Here is a 22,281-nt window from a genome sequence, read left to right on the forward strand (position 1 = left end):
TTCTAAAAATAATTTCAGAATTCTTGAATTTAAGGATTTTACTTTTTAATTAGACAGAGTTAACATACTAAGACTGTATTAAGAATGGAAACCATACAGGCCAATAAATGATCTGAAGCTCAAGTACAACAATAGCTCATACAGTCTGGTTTAGATTAGTCCAGACTCACTATAATCCGACTTGAAAATTTTAAAATAAACAAACAAAATTTTAATTAAACAAAATAAATATAAATTAAAAAAGTTTGGTACAAAACATATTTAATATATAAATGATTTCTCTTCTTTATATAGTAAAGCCTCTTTTTGGGGCAATTCATTTTAATTCAATTTTAAAATTAAACTAATGTAATTAATAATTACATTAATTACTTAATAATTTAATTTAAAATTAATTACTTTTTTTTTCTAGGATTCCTCATACTATGCATGTATGTACTCGTGCTGGAGTCATTCGCTCGTAACTACGATAGCTATCACTGAAGGAGAAAATTTACATACTTTGATGGATTTAAGCAAGAATTACAACATCAAAAACATAATTGAAAATACAGACAAAGCATGCTTTGTGAGCAATGACAACAGTATGGAAACATAACCTGCACAAGAATAAGGGACAAACTATAAAACTTATTGGAATAGTTGAAATCTCGAAGAGCATATTATAGAACCTAATATTGAATGTAGCCTTACAATTGACCAAACACTGTAATTCATTGCTACAAAGAAATATATGAAGAGAAAAGTCACATAAGAAGCATGCGCAGACATTGATATTGCAACTTTAATAAAACAAAAATGATTTATGAAAAACAAACATTAAAAAAATTATTTCCAATAATGTACAAATTTATTAATTGGGTTTTCATTTACTGAAAAATAAGACAGAAATTTTGGAAGCCAATTATAATTTTTTATACACATTTAGCTTGATCTCAAACAATGTGGAGTATTGGCGAACCCAATTACCCAGATTATGCGAGCCATTTCTGTAAATGCTTTTCAGTTATGCCTATATGATGACAGCCTGTAGCATTATCATGCTCAAACAATCTGGGAAGAATGGCATTAATAAATGTAAATAATTAGCCAGCACGTATTTAAGAACTTTTAGAAATCATATTATGAGATGCAATTTTCTCCATGAAATGGGTTTTCACACTCTTATGGATGTCTCACTATTTGTTATTGGTTAACTGACAATGGCAGAGAATGTAAAAGTAGCTAGCTGCTTTAAAAAGAATTGTTCTGGTAATGATGTAATATGAGTTATCCATTTATTTTATAGATGGCAACACTAAATTGCTTGTAATTTAATTTTTTTTTTCCTTGACATTTTATTACTTGTTAGAATATGAAAGCTACTGAATGTTTTACTTTATGAAGCTACTGATATTGAAATTAAATGAAACCAAAATGTTATGGGTAATTTAATTAATGGAATCATTTTCATTTATGTATTCTTAATTGTTTATATTTATTTTAGTATTTCATAATGTCTGTTGTTAAGACACTGGTAAAAATGCTTTTGTGTGGTAGAAATTGAATGAATTTCTATTCATTGGAATTAAAAATTTAATAGGTTACTACATTAATTAATTTTAATTACTTGTATTTGTTTTCATAAGCATTTTAGTTGCATCACCTAAGAAATACCTAATTACCAGTATTTGTGTATTATGCCATCAATTGTGAAACATCACCAGACAGCATAATTTAATGCCAATTATGAATAAGTGTAATACAACAGCACATTTATAACATCCGCACTTTTGTTTGATGCAACCTTGGCTAATTCTCAACAAACTACCTTTTGTTTTTACAAACATAAATATAAATATAAAGTAACTGTTACTATTGTATTTTTTCTTATATTCTGAAAGCAATGATTAAAATTTGGCACCTATATTCCATAATGAACAGAAGCAGTGATTATTTTCAAAACTATGTGATTATTTTCAAACTATGTGATTCTACCATTGAGCTAAATATGGGTAACAAAACAATAATAGATTGGAACAGTTACTTGCAGATACTTTTTACTCAAATCGTTCTAAACAGAACTCCTGGTAAAATTGCAGGGCCTAACAAAATAGCAGAAATCAACAAAAGCCTTTTTTACAAAACAGAAAAAAAAAAAAGTAGGTCAAATACCGATTGTTTATTAAATAAAAGGAAGCCAATTTCTTCAAAAATTTTCAAATAAAATGGGTGCAATTTTGGCGAGATTTCTGCCAACTTTCACGGTTGGTGGGATACTATGTTAAACACCTAACTAAAAGTGGTAAATTGCATAATACATCATTACTAATACCCCAGCAGTGAGCATCTAAAGCAAAATTATATTCAAATTATATACAAGAAAAACCAGAAATCTTGTATCCAGCCAGTTCATGGCAATTGCACCTCAAATAAGATTCTAGACTTAAGACCAATTAGTGGACCTCGAATTATCTGGGCAAAACAACTTCATCTCCTTTTCATGATGCAATACTTCTATACGGCAGAAATGAATATTCATCTTAACTTACAACTTGGCATGGCTATGCAGAAATGGTTTTTATCTTTCCTTGCATTTGATACGACTGATAATGCAAAGACAGAGATGGTTCATGATCCAAGAGCTATACTGGCTAATGTTAACAATAGTTTACGGATAGCTACATTATGACAGATAAAATGTCCAGCATAAATATTGTAAAACAAAGGAATTAAGCCAGCGACTAAGAATCACCCCACAAAATTTCGTGCAGGTAACTTAAAACAGAATTTCCTACTTTTAAAACAAAGCTTCCTAAGGTTTCTCACAAAGCTTTATATACCCATACATATGAACAGTTTTTTACGATACTCAACACTATTTTGACTAAAAACTGTGGCTCTCAAACTATACAGAAAATATAAGGAGCATTTTGACAGCAGAAGAAAGAAAAATTAACTAAAAGTGAAGCAGTTTTTTTTTTCACGTATATTCCAACACTGCAACAGATGTTGAAAGAAAAAGAAGCTTCTCACGATATAAAAACTTATATACTGAAAACAGATCTTTCCCTTTCAAAAATATCACAAAGCCCTTGAATAATTAAGCAAAATTGTAATACATTTGTGCAAGGTTGAAAATTTGGTAGAAAAAAAATAAAATTTAAGACACAGGTACGTGCATCTGTTTGGGATTTAATCCATTTGTGAATATTTGTCAACTGCATCCTTTTCTATGTTACTATTTCTTATTGGGGGGGGGGACTTTTTCATTTTTAAGGCATTTTTGGCCATTTTTAAGATCTTCACTGAATTTTTTTAGTTATTAAAATCTAGACCTTATTTAAAAACACACACACACACATATATATATAAATTAATTTTAGACATCTTAATTCTACTTTTTATTACAAAATTCTACCTTACAAACTGTATATACTCTTACCATATACCATGCTTTGTTTTTCTGTGAAAATCAAACATATCATTGACTGACTGCCTCTTCAGACTGTTAAAACTTTAAATAGCAGCATACTGCTTTTTAACCTACTGCTATTTTTAAATATCTGAGAAAATCATTATAATACAGTCAAAAGTCTTTAATCCACACTCGTCGGGACTTCGGCGATTCCGGATTATAGATCATCACTTTAAATCTGGTATGATAGCATGCAGAAATTATAAAATTAAAAATATGAAACAAAGAGCTATTATGATCTAAAGGGTATCGAAATTTACAAAAAAAAAAAAAAAAAAAAAAAAAAAAGAGCTTAATATTTATTTGTTTACATTATTAAACATTTCTTTGAATGCGTGCATGCGTAAAGCATACATTACGCATAGTCGAAATTAGAAAATTGCAACCAGAAAACTATTTGATGTATATTCATGATATTTATAATGACGAGAAATTTGATTTAAATTATATCAAAGACGGAGTACATCGAGATGAAATACTACATTTAGTAAGGAATTATAAGCCGAATAAAATAAAAACATCTGCCCTGAAGATAAGGATAGTGTTGACAGATCAACTTACAATTCATTTTAAGCAGCGACATGGAATTCAAGAAATTGGACTTTATGGGAAGAAACGTAATGGTGACCAACATGCAGCCGACGATTTCCACCATGAATTTGAAGAATTTGTTTTAAAAGAAGAGCTATCGGTTGATTTTTACAATATGGTAACTGGTAGTTTGGCGACATTTTGGAGGCGATAAAGGTTACTACCTGGGACTTTGGTAATAATGTGAGCAGTACTCAGTTCTGATTACACATTATTTTGTGTGAGGGAAATGAGAGATCACGGGATATGTCATGTGATATTAATGGACGAATTACGGTTCTTTAATCGGAAAAGGGGGGAAATCGGGAAAAAATCTGGAAATTTTGTATTTGGCTTTATTCTGTGTTGTGTGAAACAGTGTTCGTGAATTTTTGGATCCCATGGCCGTAACTAAAGTGAATTCGAAATGGGTATTTAGTGGTATTTAAAAGGGTAGTAATAAATGTTTCTTTAAGGTTGTGCGAGATAGAAATAAAGATGTTTTATTAAGTTATTTATTTTACCTGGTACCTTGCTGTGAAATATAAGTATGATTTTAAAGATCCTGAAACAGAAAGAAGAAAAGTTTATCGGACACGTAATCAAGATTCAGAAGAAGATTAGGTAAGTTAGTATTTTTAATTATTTGAGGATATTATTTTTATGCATTGTTCTAAATGTAAGGTGGAAGTAAAGGAATTTGGTATTATTGGGAAAATTGTTATTAGCAATGATTTAGTTTAAAGTAATTAGGATTGTAAGGTAATTTTTATTAATTTAATGTATGTGCTCATTTATATTTTAAGTAGTGTTTTTGAATTTAATTATATTTTAATTAAATGATAATTATTTTGTGAATTTTACGTTTGTAGGAATTTGGTATACGTTTTAGTTGAAGTAAACGTGCATGGAAATAATTTAAATATCTGACACTAAGTATTTGTAATACTTGCGGTATGAATTCGTTGGTGACGTGTATAATGTAATAGATGATTTAGAGGTAAAAGTTTTTGGATATTTTATTTATTTTATATGTGGAAATGTTCATATTTGGAAAGGGTAAATACTTTTTCGCGATCACGTAATTTCATATATGTTCTTTTTACCGGGTTTAAAGATTGAGAAAATTGTCATGTATTTTCGTGAAATTTTTCTAATTTATGAGAAAAAAGCAGTGTACATGGATATAGTGAAGAGTGTGCGCAATGCCATTTTTGTGCAATTCTGGGATGTTTTTTTAAGTAAAAATAAGTCGGTGTGTACATGGTTTATGTGTATGTGTTATTTTGAAAAACGCGTAAGGAATATGGTATTGTGCACTTTTTCCCAATTTTGCAGTGAATATTTGTCATGATTAAGCAGTTTTGTTAGATAAAATTTCTAGCATAAGTGTAATTCGGCTAGTAGATTGTTGGAAGAAGTGTTCAGTAGATAAAAAGAAAAGAAACATGTCTTTACTTCGTGAAGACAAAATGGCGGCAGGGAAAAAAAAATAGAGGGTTGCTGTAGGAGAGTTGGTCGCCAAATTTTCGCCAAAAAAACGCCAAGTTACCATAATGTAAAGATCAACCGAGCTATCTTTTGAACAAATTTACAATGCTGACGAATCGGGACTTTTGTGGAAATGTCTTCCCACTCTAACTTTAGCATTTGAAAGTGAAACGGTGGGTCATAAAAGCAGCAAGGAAAGGATCACTATCATGTCTTGCAGTAGCGCTACCAGTGGACATAAACTTGTTATCATTAGAAAGTAAAAATAAATGAGATCTTTCAAAGGCACAAGGATAGAAAATTTGCTCGTTGATTACTTTAACCAGAAAAAAAAAAAAAAAAAAAAAAAAAAGGATGGATAAACCGAAACATTTTCCAAGAAAGGTTCGAAAAAAATCTTTGTTCTTCAAGTGAGTAAACATCTTAAATCGAAAAACCTGTGCTATTGATCGATAACGCACCTTCTTACCCAGCAACAAGCGTGCTAAAGTCTTCTGATGGACAAATGTTTGCAAAGTTTCTCCCCCCAAACGTTACTGCGCTAATCCAACCCATGGACCAAGGAGTCATTGCAACAATGAAGAGAACATACCAAACCAAGCTGCTAATGACCAAAATTGAAGAAGGTTATGATCTGAAAGAGTTTTGGAAACACTACATAATCGTGGACAGCATCTACGATATTGCATCTGCATTGGCCTCTGTGAAACCGTCAACCCTCATAAAATCATGGAGAAAACTCATGCCTAATGTTGAAGCCAACAACAACCAAACCCCTTTGAATTGTGAAGAAGAGAATGAAGATGTAGACACACCCACGGCAACTCTTGCTGATATAGTGAAAACAATTCCGGGTGGTGAGAATGTCGATGCTGAAAACATTAACGAGTGGTTGGAGTGTGACGTCAACGAACCTGGCTTCGAACGCTTTACAGATGACGAAACTGTGAAGAAAGCAAGGGGAGATCGAGAATAAAGGACAGCGAAGTGAAGGCAAAGAAGAGCCCACTGTGAAGATGCTGAAGACTCACGAAGCAGCTTTGCAACAAGTCGACGGACTGCTGAGGTATTTGGAAGAACAAGATGACGTGGAGTTGGCCGAGAAACTTATGCTACAAAAAATGCAATCTCAGGTCAAGAGAAAATGCTTTCAAAGATTACAGTATTAAAACAGCACATATGTATTAATTTTTCTGTGTATCTTTGACGCCTCTCGTAAGTATACAAAGCACTTTTTTGTTTTCATTAACAAAATGTATTTTAGGTTAGTTTTGAGTGATATACTAAAATATTAAGCGTTAGTTAAACATTTCCTGCTGTTTATTTTATGTTTTATTGTACATAAAACGATTTTTCAAAGTTGGAATGACTGTTTTCTCTTTTGCTATACTCGTTTTTAGCTTTTTTCAGATTATCAGCGATTTTTGTTATCCACGGTGGCCGTGCCACCCGATTCCGCGGATAATCAGGAGTGCACTGTATGTGCATTTCTTAAAAATGCGCCAAACAGTGGGTGATTCTCCACTTTCCCCAAACAAGGAATTATTAAAGCTTCTTTTTATTAGAACAGTTCTAAGAGAAAATGACGTCACAGTCCGCTAATCATATGTATGAATGCTGGAGTAATATATACACAAACAGTTTAATATGCATATTTCTTAGCTAAAATTAAGACTTTTTCATTCATTACAGTAATAAATTCATTATTTCTATGCTCATTAAAATCCAAGTTTAAGGACGCAACTGTGTAGAATATGCTTTAAATATTATGAAACAAATTACTGTAGAACATTACAAGCAGAATGGAATTAAGAAATCACAAGAAAATGTTTTTATTCTGCTCTAACAATAATTTAAATCTCACACCAGATTTAAGTATAAATGCATTATCTTTGTTGATTATTTGGCATTTAAACATGTATGTAAGAAACATTTATACAGAATCACAAAAATGCTCATAAGTATGAAGAAACTGATTTAATACATTAATAGTTACAAGAAAATTCTTTTAAAAGACTATTAAATATATAATTTTAATCCTTTTTGTGTGTGTGATAAATAACACTACTTACCTAAAAAGCTTAATACCCCTGCAAACCAATCAAAGATAAACATTGTATATTTTTGAGTGCCTGTAAAAATAAATAAATAAATAAATAAATAAAAATAAAAGTATAAAATTTTCTACTAAAACAAATACACAAACAATTTTTGAAAATTAGACATAAATGACCCTAAAAATTTAACATTTAAAAATATCATGAATTTCAATGATTTATTCAAAATTAATAGTTTAACTACACAAAGCACCAATATAACGCCATTTCAAAAAAAAAAAAATTATGTATTGTTTATTTTCCGCAAATTAAGTTTTCTCTTTGAATAAAAACATAAAAGTAATCATTTTATCTTTAAATAAATCTACTCAAAAGCAATTACGATAAAAGATTAACATTTTTAACAGTGCAAGTACACTTCTGCATCAAACGACTAGCAACTGAAAAAACGGGAAATTTTATATTAAATAAAGCACAGCGTTCATAAATTTCTCACAATGCTTTTAACTGTTTACACATCAAAATACATGCGTAACAAGCACCTGTGTCTGATGTAAATAAATTCCCAAACACGGCATACGACAAATTAAGGATATAAGAACAGCTACCATTCATTAACGAAACTACGGAAATTAACTATAATTAACAAGAGAGCAATATACGAATGTTAGTCATACAAAAATATAATTCAATAAAACTTACCGTATACCGAAGGCGTTTAACAGCCGTAGAACAGTTTGGAAAGAAAGATTAAAAGAGACTTATGCCAGATGATACGAAATGAGCAAAACCAGATGTTCAAACATGATACATCAATTTTGCCGGTTTAATATTCAAGAACATGTAATTTAATTTAGGCAAATTAGAGGAGCTTCATTTCAATTGATATAATTTAAAGTGATCAAACAGAAATTTTTTATTTAGCTTCTTTTTTATTCAAACGAGAAAAGTAAATGCCTGATATGAATGTAGCATTTAATTATGTTCTGAGGAATATTTAACAAACATAGGTATACACATTATGAATTTTATTGTATTACTAGATAGTAACTTATTTTCAAAAGTCATTTACATAAAAACAGTAAAATGTATTACTTTATGATAAAAGAATACAATTTGCTACCGGGAGCTATGAAGAGAAATCATCTGCTGCAACTGTAACGGCGTTTTTTCCGCTCTATTCGGCGGGAATCTCTTTTCCGCGCTTTTCGTCGTGAGGAAGGTGGATATTGTCTGCGTCAGCCTTTGGCATTTGATTTCTTTGTTTCATTAAGGTATATTTAATTTAATTTTGGAAATGTTTGAGGCACGGTTAGTACAAGGAGCTCTTTTGAAGAAAGTTTTGGAAGCAATTAAAGATTTAATCAATGAAGCGACATGGGACTGTTCTGCTACAGGAATCAGTTTGCAAGCAATGGACAATTCCCATGTTAGTTTAGTTTCCTTAAATTTGAGAAGTGATGGCTTTGATAAATTTCGATGCGATCGGAATCTGTCAATGGGCATGAATCTTGGCAGGTTTGTAATTGAATTCTTTTCTTACTTTCCTTTCTTATTTTTGTATTTTTACAGTTTCATAGTTATTGGATATGTATGCATATTTGGTAAGAGACGGAGATTTATTTTTTCATTAATAAGTTCCTGAATTTGAAGAATCATTATTTAATTTTTATTAAAGTTTATTTAATGTAATCAAAGATAATGTAATTTTTTTTTAGAATTATCTTCGTAACATTTGTAATTTTTTCTACTGTTATTTGCTAGATACGTTAAAATCACTTGAACTAAAGAAAACAAAATCTGGATAAAGTCAGGTTTTATTATTATTATTATTTGTGTGTGTTTGTTTATGTAAAATGTTTGCTATTTTATGTTATAATTGTATGACAATTATTTTTATGGATCTGTCGAAATTTTTTATGTAATACTGATAAATTTACAAGCTTTTAATATATGATGTTTGCAAAATAAAAGTTATAAGTTATTAATAGAATGGAAGGGAATTAATAGAAATATGATCCTTTGCAGAAGTGCTTCCGAATGGGGATATATAAAATATAGATGTATCAATCCATAATGGAACTTAAAACCAAAAGTAGAAGATGTTGTGATCTGAAATTTCAGATTACAGTCTACCATTAAATTTTAGAAAAGTTGTAAATAATAAGAGTCAGAAGATGGTCATAAATAATAAGAGGAGGGAGGTTTTAATTAAAATTGTCATCTGATTTTAATATGCTGCTACACACCTGAAACAATTAAGCTAAGCAAGCTTATTTGTTTAAGCATCAGTGCTTCAGAAGTTAAAGACATAGAACTTACATGCTTACATTTAAGATGAACTAATGAGGATGGTAAAGTAAAGATCCTCTTTTGTTATCAGGACTGGATTCGAGAATATATGTACATGTATATATGAACATGCATGAACACAGCTCCACCCGTAGATACACACATTTCTGAATCTGGTCCTGATAACAGAAAAGTACCTAAAAGATATATACCATATGTTCATGAAATCATTTATTCAAGCCAGAACTGTATAGTTACTTCACTGGAAAGCATGTAACATTCAGTTTTTTAAAGTATTGTTAAAATAAGAAATATGCAGAATGAAAACCAACACCTTGATGATTCCTTTGAGCTACTTAGGAAATCTAAATTTGAGCCACTAAATATTGTATGGTGAAAAAGAATGAAAACCAACACCTTGATGATTCCTTTGAGCTGCTTAGGAAATCTAAATTTGAGCCACTAAATATTGTATGGTGAAAAGTATATAGCAAGTTAACTTCTGAAAGACAGTGGCCAAAAAAGAGTTTAGAGTAGCAATATCTTGAAAAGACTGTGATTTGATCGATTTATAGACCAGAGAAATTTTGTCCCCACTCTGCTACAGCCTTAAGGGGATATTTTGTTGGACACATTGTTCAATAGCATTCTTGTCTGGCAAGTGTTAGTCACAACCATGGGAGTTCGTAAACTTCTTTTTGTTTTTCCTCAACAGCAGCATTTATTAGAATGATTGCTTGTTTTGTTTCACATGATTCGTTTGATATCTAGTATTCTTCACAAATACTTGGCTGTGCTGTACTGGTAAGAAAAGCGATTCTAAAATTTAAAAGAAGATTCATATGTTTTTATCACTCAAAATTGCACACACAAAGACATTAATATGTGTAAATGCATATAGATGTATATATATTTAACCATTTTATACCCGGATTTGGTAAAAGTATATTTACGGGTATCCCTTGGTGGTACATGGATACCGAGTTTGTGCAACTCTTTGACTGGCCATTGCGCACTCCCTGGACTTTATCCATGTACACGTCAACCTATTTTCACTTAACAAAAATCGGAAAATTGCACAGACTTAGCATTGCACATTCCGTGGACAGGGGAAGTGCAGAATCACCCACTGCTGGGCACATTTTTAAGAATTGCACAAATTCGGCATTGCGCATTCCCTTAACTTTGTCCGTCTACACATCAATGTATTTTCACTTAAAACTTCAAAGGAACAAAAAGCCAATTCTTCTTACTCTTGTAAAAAGGGCCAAACATAACTCTCCAACTAAGTAGACGATTCTGCACTTCACCCCCCTTGACATTATCCATCGATATATTTTCACGTAAAAAGTTGAAGGAGCGCCCAATTCTAGGTAAAAGTATATTTACGGAACATTCAACTATTCAGGTTACCATAAATGAAACAACAGATAAACGGAACTATTTGGCAATAAACGAACAACTTCGCAATAATACAAGGGGTACCCTTCAGTCTACTCTAACCCCAGATTTTTTTAGATGCATTAAAAAAGTCTACAAAATATTGTTTATGGATGTTGGAAGAACTCTCTTCCACAATACTGTTCCTACTACCAAATCATTCCACAAACAATGTTAAAAGGTAAACATAAGACAAGTGGGAAAACACATGCTGACAAGCTGCCTGAGGAAATCTGTGGTGGTAATTAGTAACACAGTCTCTTCTACCAGTAAAATATATCTTTGCTCCTGATGCAGAGATTCAATGTTTGAAAGTTTCAATGGGCTAATAAGTTAGTTGAAATCGATTAGAGTTTGTTTCTCCAACGTAAGAACAACAGCAGCAGAGTATTCGTAGAACAGGGGTTTTTTGGAAGAATATGCATATTCTTGGCTTTGTCATTCTCTTTGTCAAATGTTGATTAGAGATATTGGTACATTTCTTCAGAAAATTATTCAACCTGTGCAAGATTATCAACGATCTATTCAGGCTGCTGAAAAGGATATGAAACAGCAACTTAAAGAGGCTGGTTATAATCATTTTACTATGAGCCATAAGTACAATTCTGTAGACATAACATGGAGTGTTTATATCCAAAATGTGGGGTTTAGCCAAGTGGCAAAATAAAAAATAATGAAACACGGCTCTCATTACCTTGAATCATATCTTTCAAAATTTATGTGGAGAAAGTACACAAAAAAAAAAAAAAAAATTATGTTATTGATGAAATGTTGAAAACAGTTTTGAAAATGTGGCCTTGTCATACCGATTGTTTAAAATATTCTTAGGAAGCAACATGCAAATATTATTATAGACTGTATTGTTTATTTTTATATTCATGCTTCACAAGCTTGATGAAATCATGGCTGCAATCTTGCCATAAACATAAGGTTGCCATATAAGGGGCCGCAATAATAAGGAAGTGCCCAATATCAAACACAAGCAATCATGTAGTATAAGAGATAAGACAGTTCAAAGTACTTCAAAAGGTAATATGTATCAAAGAAAAAAAGAGAGAGAGGTATGCTCTTTGGCAAGATTTTATTTTTATGCTTCTACCAGGCAGTTCCATGATTGATTTGAAAGTACTTACTGCCATGGAGTAGGCAAATTGAATGATACCATCAAACAGAAATAGCCAGAACAGAAAAAGTGTAGTGATTCACCATAATGCCAAATGTCCAAACCTCACGCAAGTTTGGTAATTTGTAATAAGCTGTTACAGCTTGAATGGAGAGCTTTATTACGTGTACCATATTTGTCAGATCTCGCACTCTTGGATTATTGCTCATTTTGCTTTTAATAATCAGTAAAACATTTACATCAAATAAGGATGCCAAAAATCACTTTCTTCAGTTTTTTTTGGAAGCAAAAATCGGAAGTTATACGAGTGTGGAATCCTTCTAATATGAGAAAGATGACAAAAGGTATGTGGCAATTATATATTGATCAAGATGGTCAATATGTAATTCAATTAAAGATTTAAATATTTGAGGAAAAATCCACCCCTTCCATGAAAAAAAGTCAAATTTCTTTGGAACTTTTCTTTTATAGCAGCCCCATAGTCCAGCAGAGTTTTTGGCTCGTTATTTACCACTCCAGATCTCACAAATTGATGAAGCATAACCACACATGTTTGAATGGTGGAATATGATAAAAAGCATATGCAGTCCTTTAGTTCCTGTCAAGAGTGCCAACTTTTATAAAAAAATTGTATCTGTATCGATAACAGTCTGCTAATATCTTGGATCTATTCAATATTACTTACTGGCAGATTGCTAAAGCTGCAAAATACTGATTCTTCCTCGGGCTTTTTCCCACACTGTCAAATAAATTAGCTGTATGTGGGTGAAGTTTCCGTGTTTCTTGCCACATGCAATGAAATGAGCCAGTTTCACATAGAAAATGCTTAATCTATCCATATAGGCAAATTTTTATAGATTATTTTCACATAGTCATACCACCCTACCTATTTAATTAATCTAATTTCATTGACTGTGAAGCTGAATTCCTTTTCACCACGACATCTGATATATATATATATATATATATATATATATATACTATATACACAAACTTAAAGCATCTAAAGTTAAAAGTAAATTGGAGTCGGAGCAAGGCAATTCCTCAATAATATTAATAATTGTTGCATCCTTGTAATGGGGTTAAACATAAAATCAAAGCATTTAAAAAAAAAATTATCATAGCAGTATTAATGCCCAAAAAAAAAAAAAAAGAAAAGTTCAATATAAAAAAGCTCTTACGGATGATGAAATAGCAAATTTGTTGGCTGAGCTATCGGATGAGTACCCGAGCGATTTTAGTTATGACAGTGACGAAGAATTCGTTCCTCCGTCTGGTACCCATGATATTTCGGATTCTGATGATCATGAAGAACGAATCGTGCAAGAGGCTGCACGTCAGCAGGATGATTCAACTGGCGGAAAACGATTCAACATCAATGAAAAAATTTCCTTTCATATAATTCAAGTGTTTGCTCCAACCTGTTTCGGGTAACAATCCTATAAATTTCTTTCATCATTTTTTCACTGATGGTGTCTTGGAAGAAATAGTTGCTGAAACTAATGATTATACTCATAAAGTACTTTTTCGCCATGAGAAAAAAAAAAAAAAAAAAATTTTGCATCAGTGCTTGAAAGGACACCACAAAAGAGGAACTCTTGGTATTTGTGGGATTGATCATACATATGGGAACTATACGAATGAACCATAGACAAGATTACTAGAAAACAGTTTCATTGTTTGGTGTAAGTGCATTTTCAGAAAATATGAGCAGGAATCAGTTTTTGTGGTTACATTGCACTTAGTCCTAGATCAGAATGCAGAGCTTCCAAAGGATCGACTGTATAAAGTAAGAGATCGTGAATTTATTCAACACGCGAGTATCTGACATATATTACCCAGGGCATGAGATTAGTTTAGATGAATCGATGGTTATTGTGGCATGGACAGCTTATATTCAGACATATACCAAATAATTCAATATATACCAAATAAGCGTCTCAGATATGTTGTCAAGTTGTACGTGATCACAACCCCTGATGGTATGGTTCTGAAATATGGTATATACAGGCATGTTGGATGATTCTGGTGGAAAAGAACATGTAAAAAAAGTCGTTATGAATTTACTCGAGGGAATGCTGGATGTAGGACATAGCATATTTATGGACAATTATTGTAACAACTATGAGCTGGCAAAATGTCTTGCTGATAAGGAAAACTCGTCGCACTAGGACAATCAGAAAGACATTTCCGAAAGAGGTAAACGAAAAAAAAAACTGAAGAAAGGGCAAACTGTAGCAAAGTATGCTAATGGTGTGATGATTGTAAAGTGACAGGATAAGAGACGTCACTTACATTTCCAATGAATATAAAAATGATATGGCGGAAATAACAAACAAAAGAGGTGAAATTAAATTGAAACCTCTACCTATAATTCAATATAATAAATTTATGGCCGGTATTGATAAGTAAGATTAGATGCTTGCTTATTATCCTTGTGAGAGAAAAACAATTAGGTTGCCCTAGAAAATATTTGTGCATAGTTTGCAAATAAGGATGAACAATTCCCACTTTATCTATAATAAGTATTCCAATCCGTGATACGAAGTTTACTGAAACAGCCATCTGTTCTTCGTGCTCCTGTGTGTGATCAGTCTCAGGGTTTGTAGCGGTTCTTATAAGTGCTTATAAGTCCTTATATTTAAAAATAAAATATAAAGGCCCTTATAGGTGCTTACTTTTTCTTTAAAGCCCTTATTTTTTTGTTTTTAGTGCTTATTTTTTGCTTTTATTTTTATTTTTTTTTTTTTTTTTTTAATGAACGCGCTATTTGTCCCGGTACCAAAGCCGAAACTAAATCCACAACTTTTATTCCTAATATGGAATGTCAGATAGTGAATCATACTCCCGGAAATAGCTTTTCCCCCTATCTCTGCATTAACATAACCGTTAGTGTGCACGAAGAGTACAGACAGGTGCCCGTCTGTTGGTCAAAGAATTGCGAATGCAGTAGAAAATTTCAGTACATTCGGCATTCTTTTCCTCCCACCCAAATACTACACACGTTTGAATTTCTATCAAGATCTTAATAATTTGCATTCTCGTTCCGCTTGGTCAGTTCATATTCGTGTTTATTATGATCATTATGCTTATATTATGAGCATATGTATAAATGTTTATAATAACATAGTTGCAGTAACTGCTGAAGTAAACTTCCAAAATAAACTTCCAAAAATGGTTGTGTTTTAACACAGATTAGCTTTCTAAGGAATAATATTCGGAATGGCTTAAATAAAGGGAAAGTCATCGAATAGTCAAAATAATTTCATTTTTTTGGCCAATACATTATACAGTACGAAGATTGGGAGGTTCTCCCCTTTCTCCACAAAATCTCGAATATTGAAACTGTTACAGTTCGTTGCAAAACAAGCCACGGACTTTTTTTTTTTTTTTTTTTTTTTTTTTATCACTTTCCAATCTGGATTGAATAGGACTAAAAGTTCTGCAGTCTACCAACCCAAGCGAAGAATGATTCTATTCCGGAAATTTAACGCTGTCTGTTGAAAATTACAATGAAAAACACCCCAGTTATTTAGTTCTATTCTCCCAATACTGGCAGCTGTTGATTCCGATTGTGTAATATCACGTAGGGAAGAATTACGGCGCACGTATTGCGCAATAACATTTGCGATATCTTGCAGAGATAATTAATTTTGATGTTCTGTCCGAGATTTGTTTATGAACACTTAAAAGAGTTTTACTGTGCTTGCTAAGCAGAATATTTTTCAGTTCCATTGGTTTATTTTTATATGATGCATGTATCAAAATGTCAAAAGCATTTATTTAGCGGAGAAATCTAAAGAGCAGCTACAGTCTACCCCCTTCTGCTCCTCTTTTTCAACTGTCCGAATATTCGCTAATTTCCAAGTATGCGGGTTAGTTAAGCTTTTACTGTTAAAGGATGACTGCATGAAGCAAATTTCTGTCTTCTGATTTCAGAAATGTTCCTCTTTTTTGCTTAAATTACTTCGCTTGCAATATCTGTTAAGGAAAACCTGATATACAATGAAAATTTAGGAAATGTTCAGAATTTAGATTTAAATTATTTAAATATCAATACGAGTAGAAAAATGAATTGTATTTATTATTTGGTTCCAAGTGAATACAATAAATATTCCTTATTATTATTTATTTTCTCTATTTTGAACTGAAATTTCATCATTAAATCTTGTAATATAGTTAATATATTACAAATACTTAGTGTCAAATATTTAAATTATTTCCATGCACGTTTACTTCAACTTAAACGTATACCAAATTCCTACAAACATAAAATTCACAAAATAACTATCATTTAATTAAAATATCACTAAACCATGTACACGTCGACTTATTTTTACTTAAAAAAACATCCCAGAATTGCACAAAAATGGCATTGGGCACACTCTTCACTATATCCATGTACACTGCTTTTTTCTCATAAATTAGAAAAATTTCACGAAAATGCATAACAGTTTTCTGAATCTTTAAACCCGGTAAAAAGGACATATATGAAATTACCTGATCGCGAAAAAGTATATACCCTTTCCAAATACGAACATTTCCCCGTATAAAATAAAATACCCAAAAACTTTTACCTCTACATTATCTATTATATTACAAATGTCACTAACTAATTCATACCACAAACATTACAAATGGTTACAAATACTTAGTGTCAAATATTTAAATTATTTCCATGCACGTTTACGCAAATTACTTTACTTCCACCTTGCATTTAGAACAATGCATAAAAATAATATCCTCAAATAATTAAAAATACTAACTTACCTAATCTTCTTCAGAATCTTGATTACATGTCCGATAAACTTTTCTTATTTCTGTTTCAGGATCTTTAAAATCATACTTATAGTTCACAGCAAGGTACCAGGTAAAATAAATAACTTAATAAAACATCTTTACTTCTATCTCACACAACCTTAAAGAAACACTTATTACTACCCCTTTCAATCCCACTAAATACCCATTTCGAATTCACTTTAGTTAGGGCCATGGGATCCAAAAATTAACGAACACTGTTTCACACAACACAGAATAAAGCCAAATACAAAATTTCCAGATTTTTTCTCGATTTTCCGATTAAAAAACCGTAATTCGTCCATTAATATCACATGACATATCCCATGATCTCTCATTTCCCTCACACAAAATAATGCGTAATCGGAACTGAATCTATTATGCTCACATTATTACCAAAATCCCAGGTAGTAACCTTTATCGCCTCCAAAATGTCGCCAAACTACCAGTTACCATATTCTAAAGATCAGCCCATATTTTTTATAATAAATATGTTGGCATCTGGATACAATTTACTTCCATATGGGTAGCAATAACTATCAATCTAACTCTAGTGACTGGCAGTCAATGTGTTAATATGCTTCAAAAATGTGTTTTGTTCTCCCGGTAAATTTGAGATCAAAAACCAAAAATAGAAACAAATATATATTACAAAAAAACTCATATAAAACCTCCCCAACAAAAAGTGAATCTCCAAATGTACCATTATTTCCCCTCCACGCCTTCGAAACACTTAAAAAAAAAATAAAAATAAAAAAACCATAACATTGTTTCAAATTGACTACAAAAAAAACCAAAACGTTACATATTGTAAAATGACATCTGGGGGAAAAAAAAAACAAAAACAAATTGATCTAAAAATATTATATGCAAATTCTGAAAATCAATTAAAAGTTAAAAAAAAAAAAAAACAAAACTAAATGAGAATGCTAAAAGAATATGCAAATGAAAAAAAAGGGGGGACAAAGCTAATACCACAAAAATATAAGAGTAGACAAAGAATAATGCAAAATTTAATACAATAAAATGGGAAAGTAATCAATAAAAAGCTTAAAAGAAAACTAATGAGAATATTAAAAAAGTACCTAAATGAAAAAAAGAGGGGAAAAATAATATTGCAGTAATGCTGGAAAGTTTAGTTCATGCATGTATGTAAAGTTTTCGTCATGTTTCATAAAAATGAATGAAAATTTCTTATTTGTGCAAGAAATGCATGGCAAACAATTATTTTCATATATAAGTAATAATTGACAATCAGTATGTGTAATTATTAACTATATTCAGCTTGTAAAACAAAACAAAACTGATCAGAGTATCTTTTGATTCTCTTTTTGTATCTAGGAAATGTTAGCTATGAAGGCCTTTTTAAATTGTAAGTGATCTTATAAAAAGTTAATACAGTCAAAAGTCGTCAATTCGGACACCCATAATCCGGAATGATCTATAATCCGGACCTCAAAGCTAAAAACTTCCTGTGCATGTGCCGCTTTGATACATGCGCAAAGGTGTTTACACGTGCGCGTAAGACCTTTACGACTGTGCGTATGCGCAAGCGCAGAATACGTTTTCACGTGCCCGTTTTATGTATAACATACGGTATAAGCTAAAATTATCTAATCTATTTCAGTTAATGTTGATGATAGCGTTGTTCCTTAATCTTCGAATTGGATCCGGCTTATTATTTTTTGCACACTGTAAGAACAATTTTATAAAAGTAAACTTGAACTTTCGATTATATCAAATAGAGAATTTCCGATGCTGGAGCTCCCAAAGGATCTACAAAACGAAAGTATGTTTCGATGTCCATCAAACAAAAAGTGGAATTGCTGCAAAAAATGGATAAAGACATGAAGAAGGTGACAGAGAGGTTAGTGAAAACGAAAAAATTTCAACGAAGCAACTTAAACAACTCACATTGAAAGAAATGTTTAATAAAGTAAACAAATAAATATTAAGCCTTTTTTTTTTTTTTTAATTTTGATACTCTTTAGATCATAATTGTTCTTTATTTCATAAATTATGGTTTCATATTTTTAATTTTAGAATTTCTGCATGCCATCTTACGAGATTTAAACTGATGATCTATAATCCGGAATCACCAAAGTCTCGACGAGTCCGGATTAACGACTTTTGACTGTGTTTCAAACATTCAAAAATTACCTTGGTTACAAAATACGAATGCATATTTCCGTATTGTAAGGAAGGGGTAACTGAAAAGGGGGAAAAATATTTTTCCAATCCTTTCCCTCTTATCTGAACATTAATAAAGGTGATTTTCTAATTAATAATAATAAAAAAAGACTACTTTTGACTTAATTTTGTTAAATCAAAATCTATTCTGGTTCTGTTGTTTAAAAGGTTAAGTAACAGTGCTGTCCTTTTAAGCAATAGTGTTTTTCTCTTTTTACAAATACTTCACATTTTATAATTTTGTTCCAGTTTAAAAATCCAAAGTTTTTTTTTTTTTGTCTAATTTAAAAATTATTAGTTCAAATAGACTTAGTCTTGAAATGCGATTTTGCAAGGTCTACTGTAGTTTCACTTTTCATTTGAGTTTATTGCTATTTGGAAAAGCATAAGATATAATTCTTTCATATTTAATCTGTCTGCTACTGATAATAATCTAAACTCTTTAAAAGCAATAGATGCAGTTCTTAAGATAATTTTTGTTTTTTACTTCTTAATCTGATTGATTTAAATAAAAATCCATTTAATTAATGATAAATCTAATTAAAAATATTAAATATTTTTATACAATTACGTTATATATTTTTTCACTCTTTATGTATATATACAGAAGATTAATAACATTCCAATGTTAAACACATCTAATAAAATATTTTGCTATTCTACTTCGGCGATCTCTGTTGATAATATCTGCTAACAAACAATATTACTTTTCGGTGAACATTAAAATCTGGATACTTTCAGATTTAATTTTTCCCTCTTTTGATAATTTTGTGTTTACTTTTGTAATTACATCGTTAAACTCTGTATTTTCATAAAGAAGCAAAAATGTCTACTGAAAATACCTTTACTTTTTTATGAGGTTAACCTATCAAACTTTGTGCAGTTAAATAAATATTAAATATATATAAATGGGCAAAATAACTGTGTGATGCCATTTTTTAAAATAATTACTTTAATTTGTTTATTTGAACAAATAAATGTGTGCCGGTTGGGATTGGAATTTAGAACAAACACATTGTTTCAGCCTTCCAAATGGCCAAAGATATATGTTCAAAAGCTATAATGTGTATAAGTTAAAATAGTTAAAACATATTTGTTTTATAAATATACAAAGCTGCATCTTGAAATTTGTCTAGACAATTAAAATATATATATTGGAAGAAAGGAAACTTAAGGTACAAAGTGGAAGCTTCATTTTGGAATTCTAATCAAGAAAATATATTGTCTAGCCATGGCTTTTTGAAGCCAAACCCTCAGTTGCTGGAAGAATTAATAGTTTCATGATTTTTCCTATTTTTTTAAAAAAGATTTTGTAAAAATCTTGTCATTACACAGTATTTGTTTTACCATTTGCATAAGAAGAGAAAATTTATAAAATAATTTTTGATATCATTAGCTAATAGGAAAAAATTATAATTCTTTAAAAGATCTATCCAGAAGTTTTTCTTTCTACAGTGGCTTCCAAAAGTGTTTGTACGCTTATGATTTTCATCGAAATAGGGCTCTATCAATTAATTAAAAGTAAACTTTCTGAATGAGATTTTAATAATAAGATCTATAATCTATTTGTAACAAAATTACATAAAATATTTTTTAAATGTAGCGAAATTTTATTTTTAAGAAATTAATAATAAAAAAATGACAAACATTTTATCTCACAAAAGACTTCATACACTGAAATATTTTTGAATAAAATCAAAATTAGAATTATCGTTTGCCGCTTTTTTTAATTTTTGCATTGTGGTGGGCCATTTAAAAAATTGTTTGCTTTAATTTCTTATTGTTTACTTCATAATATTGTATTTATTATTGAAAAATGTCTCGCAGTCGTAAAGAAATTACAAACAGATTCAAAAATTGATAATTTTTCACCATAGTAGTAAATCAATTCGAAATATCACTAAAATAGTTAATTTATTCCATTCTACAGTGCAGTATATGATAAAACGCTTTAAAGAAGAAAATCAGATTGAAAACAAAGTAAGAAAAGGTCAACCGAGAAAGTTAACTAAACGTGATGAGAGATTTATTATTAGAAAATTTGTGAAAAACCCACGTTTGAGTGCTGTAAAAGTTTTTGCAGAATTTAATGCAAAGTTTACTACTTCAATTTCACTTGAAATTGTTCGACGAGTTCTCAGAGAAGCTGGATTACATGGGCGTTCTGCCCGTAATTTTTTTTTTTTTTTTTTTTTGTTATTGAGAAAAACAGAAAGCTTAGGCTTTTATTCGCAAAATCAATGATAAATACACCCGAAACGTGCTGGAATAATGTCCTATTTGCAGACGAAAGCAAATTTTTAATATTTTTGGTTCCGATGGTCGAATAACTGTATGAAGAAGGAAAAATGAGGAACTTTGTTTTAAGAACTTAGAACAGTTAAGCATGGTGGTGGAGGTGTTCTAGTGTGGGGGTGCATGGCAGCATCAGGACTAGGTAATTTGGTATTTATTGATGGCATAATGAATCGATCTCTTTATTTAAATATTTTAAGAGCCAATTTAAAATTATCAGCCCAAAATGGATGAACATTGATACAGAAATTACAAAAAACTAGTAAAATCTATTCCCAGATGTTTAAAAGCTGTTGTGGATGCTAAAGGATATCCTACTAAATATTAATTTAATGAAAAATGAAAATATTTACTAATATGTCAAGATTTTTTTTTGAAGTGTACAAAGACTTTTGTGAGATAAAATGTTTGTCATTTTTTTATTATTAATTTCTTTAAAATAAAGTTCCGCTATATTTTAAAAATATTTTATGTAATTTTGTTACGAATAGGTTATAGATCTTATTATTAAAATCTCATTCAGAAAGTTCACTTTTAATTAATGGATAGAGCCCTATTTCAATGGAAAT

The 22,281-nt window shown here is 30.7% G+C and overlaps 2 protein-coding genes across 4 annotated transcripts in view; one reads left to right on the top strand and one right to left on the bottom strand.

Annotated features, from left to right (window-relative positions):
• LOC118186649 (small COPII coat GTPase SAR1B-like) overlaps window positions 1-8,414 on the bottom strand; it is a 43,507-nt gene extending 35,093 nt beyond the window's left edge. Inside the window, exons 1-2 of one of the 3 annotated variants that reach the window (XM_035356765.2) lie at window positions 8,278-8,414; window positions 7,591-7,650 (exon numbers count right to left, since the gene is read on the bottom strand). In XM_035356765.2, the coding sequence (XP_035212656.1) occupies window positions 7,591-7,633 (43 nt within the window). In that variant the 5' untranslated portion in view covers window positions 7,634-7,650; window positions 8,278-8,414. The remainder of the gene's footprint in view (window positions 1-7,590; window positions 7,651-8,277) is intronic. The other 2 variants (XM_035356762.2, XM_035356764.2) reach the window with 2 other exon arrangements.
• Window positions 8,415-8,757: 343 nt separating this feature from the next.
• Window positions 8,758-22,281, top strand: part of PCNA (Proliferating cell nuclear antigen) — a 31,836-nt gene continuing 18,312 nt past the window's right edge. Inside the window, exon 1 of the mRNA XM_035356759.2 lies at window positions 8,758-9,093. Within this exon, the coding sequence (XP_035212650.1) occupies window positions 8,873-9,093 (221 nt within the window). The 5' untranslated portion in view covers window positions 8,758-8,872. The remainder of the gene's footprint in view (window positions 9,094-22,281) is intronic.

This window comes from Stegodyphus dumicola, chromosome 9, assembly GCF_044657685.1.
Source record: "Stegodyphus dumicola isolate Sdum_Otavi_A_Nest chromosome 9, ASM4465768v1".
NCBI lineage: Eukaryota > Metazoa > Arthropoda > Arachnida > Araneae > Eresidae > Stegodyphus > Stegodyphus dumicola.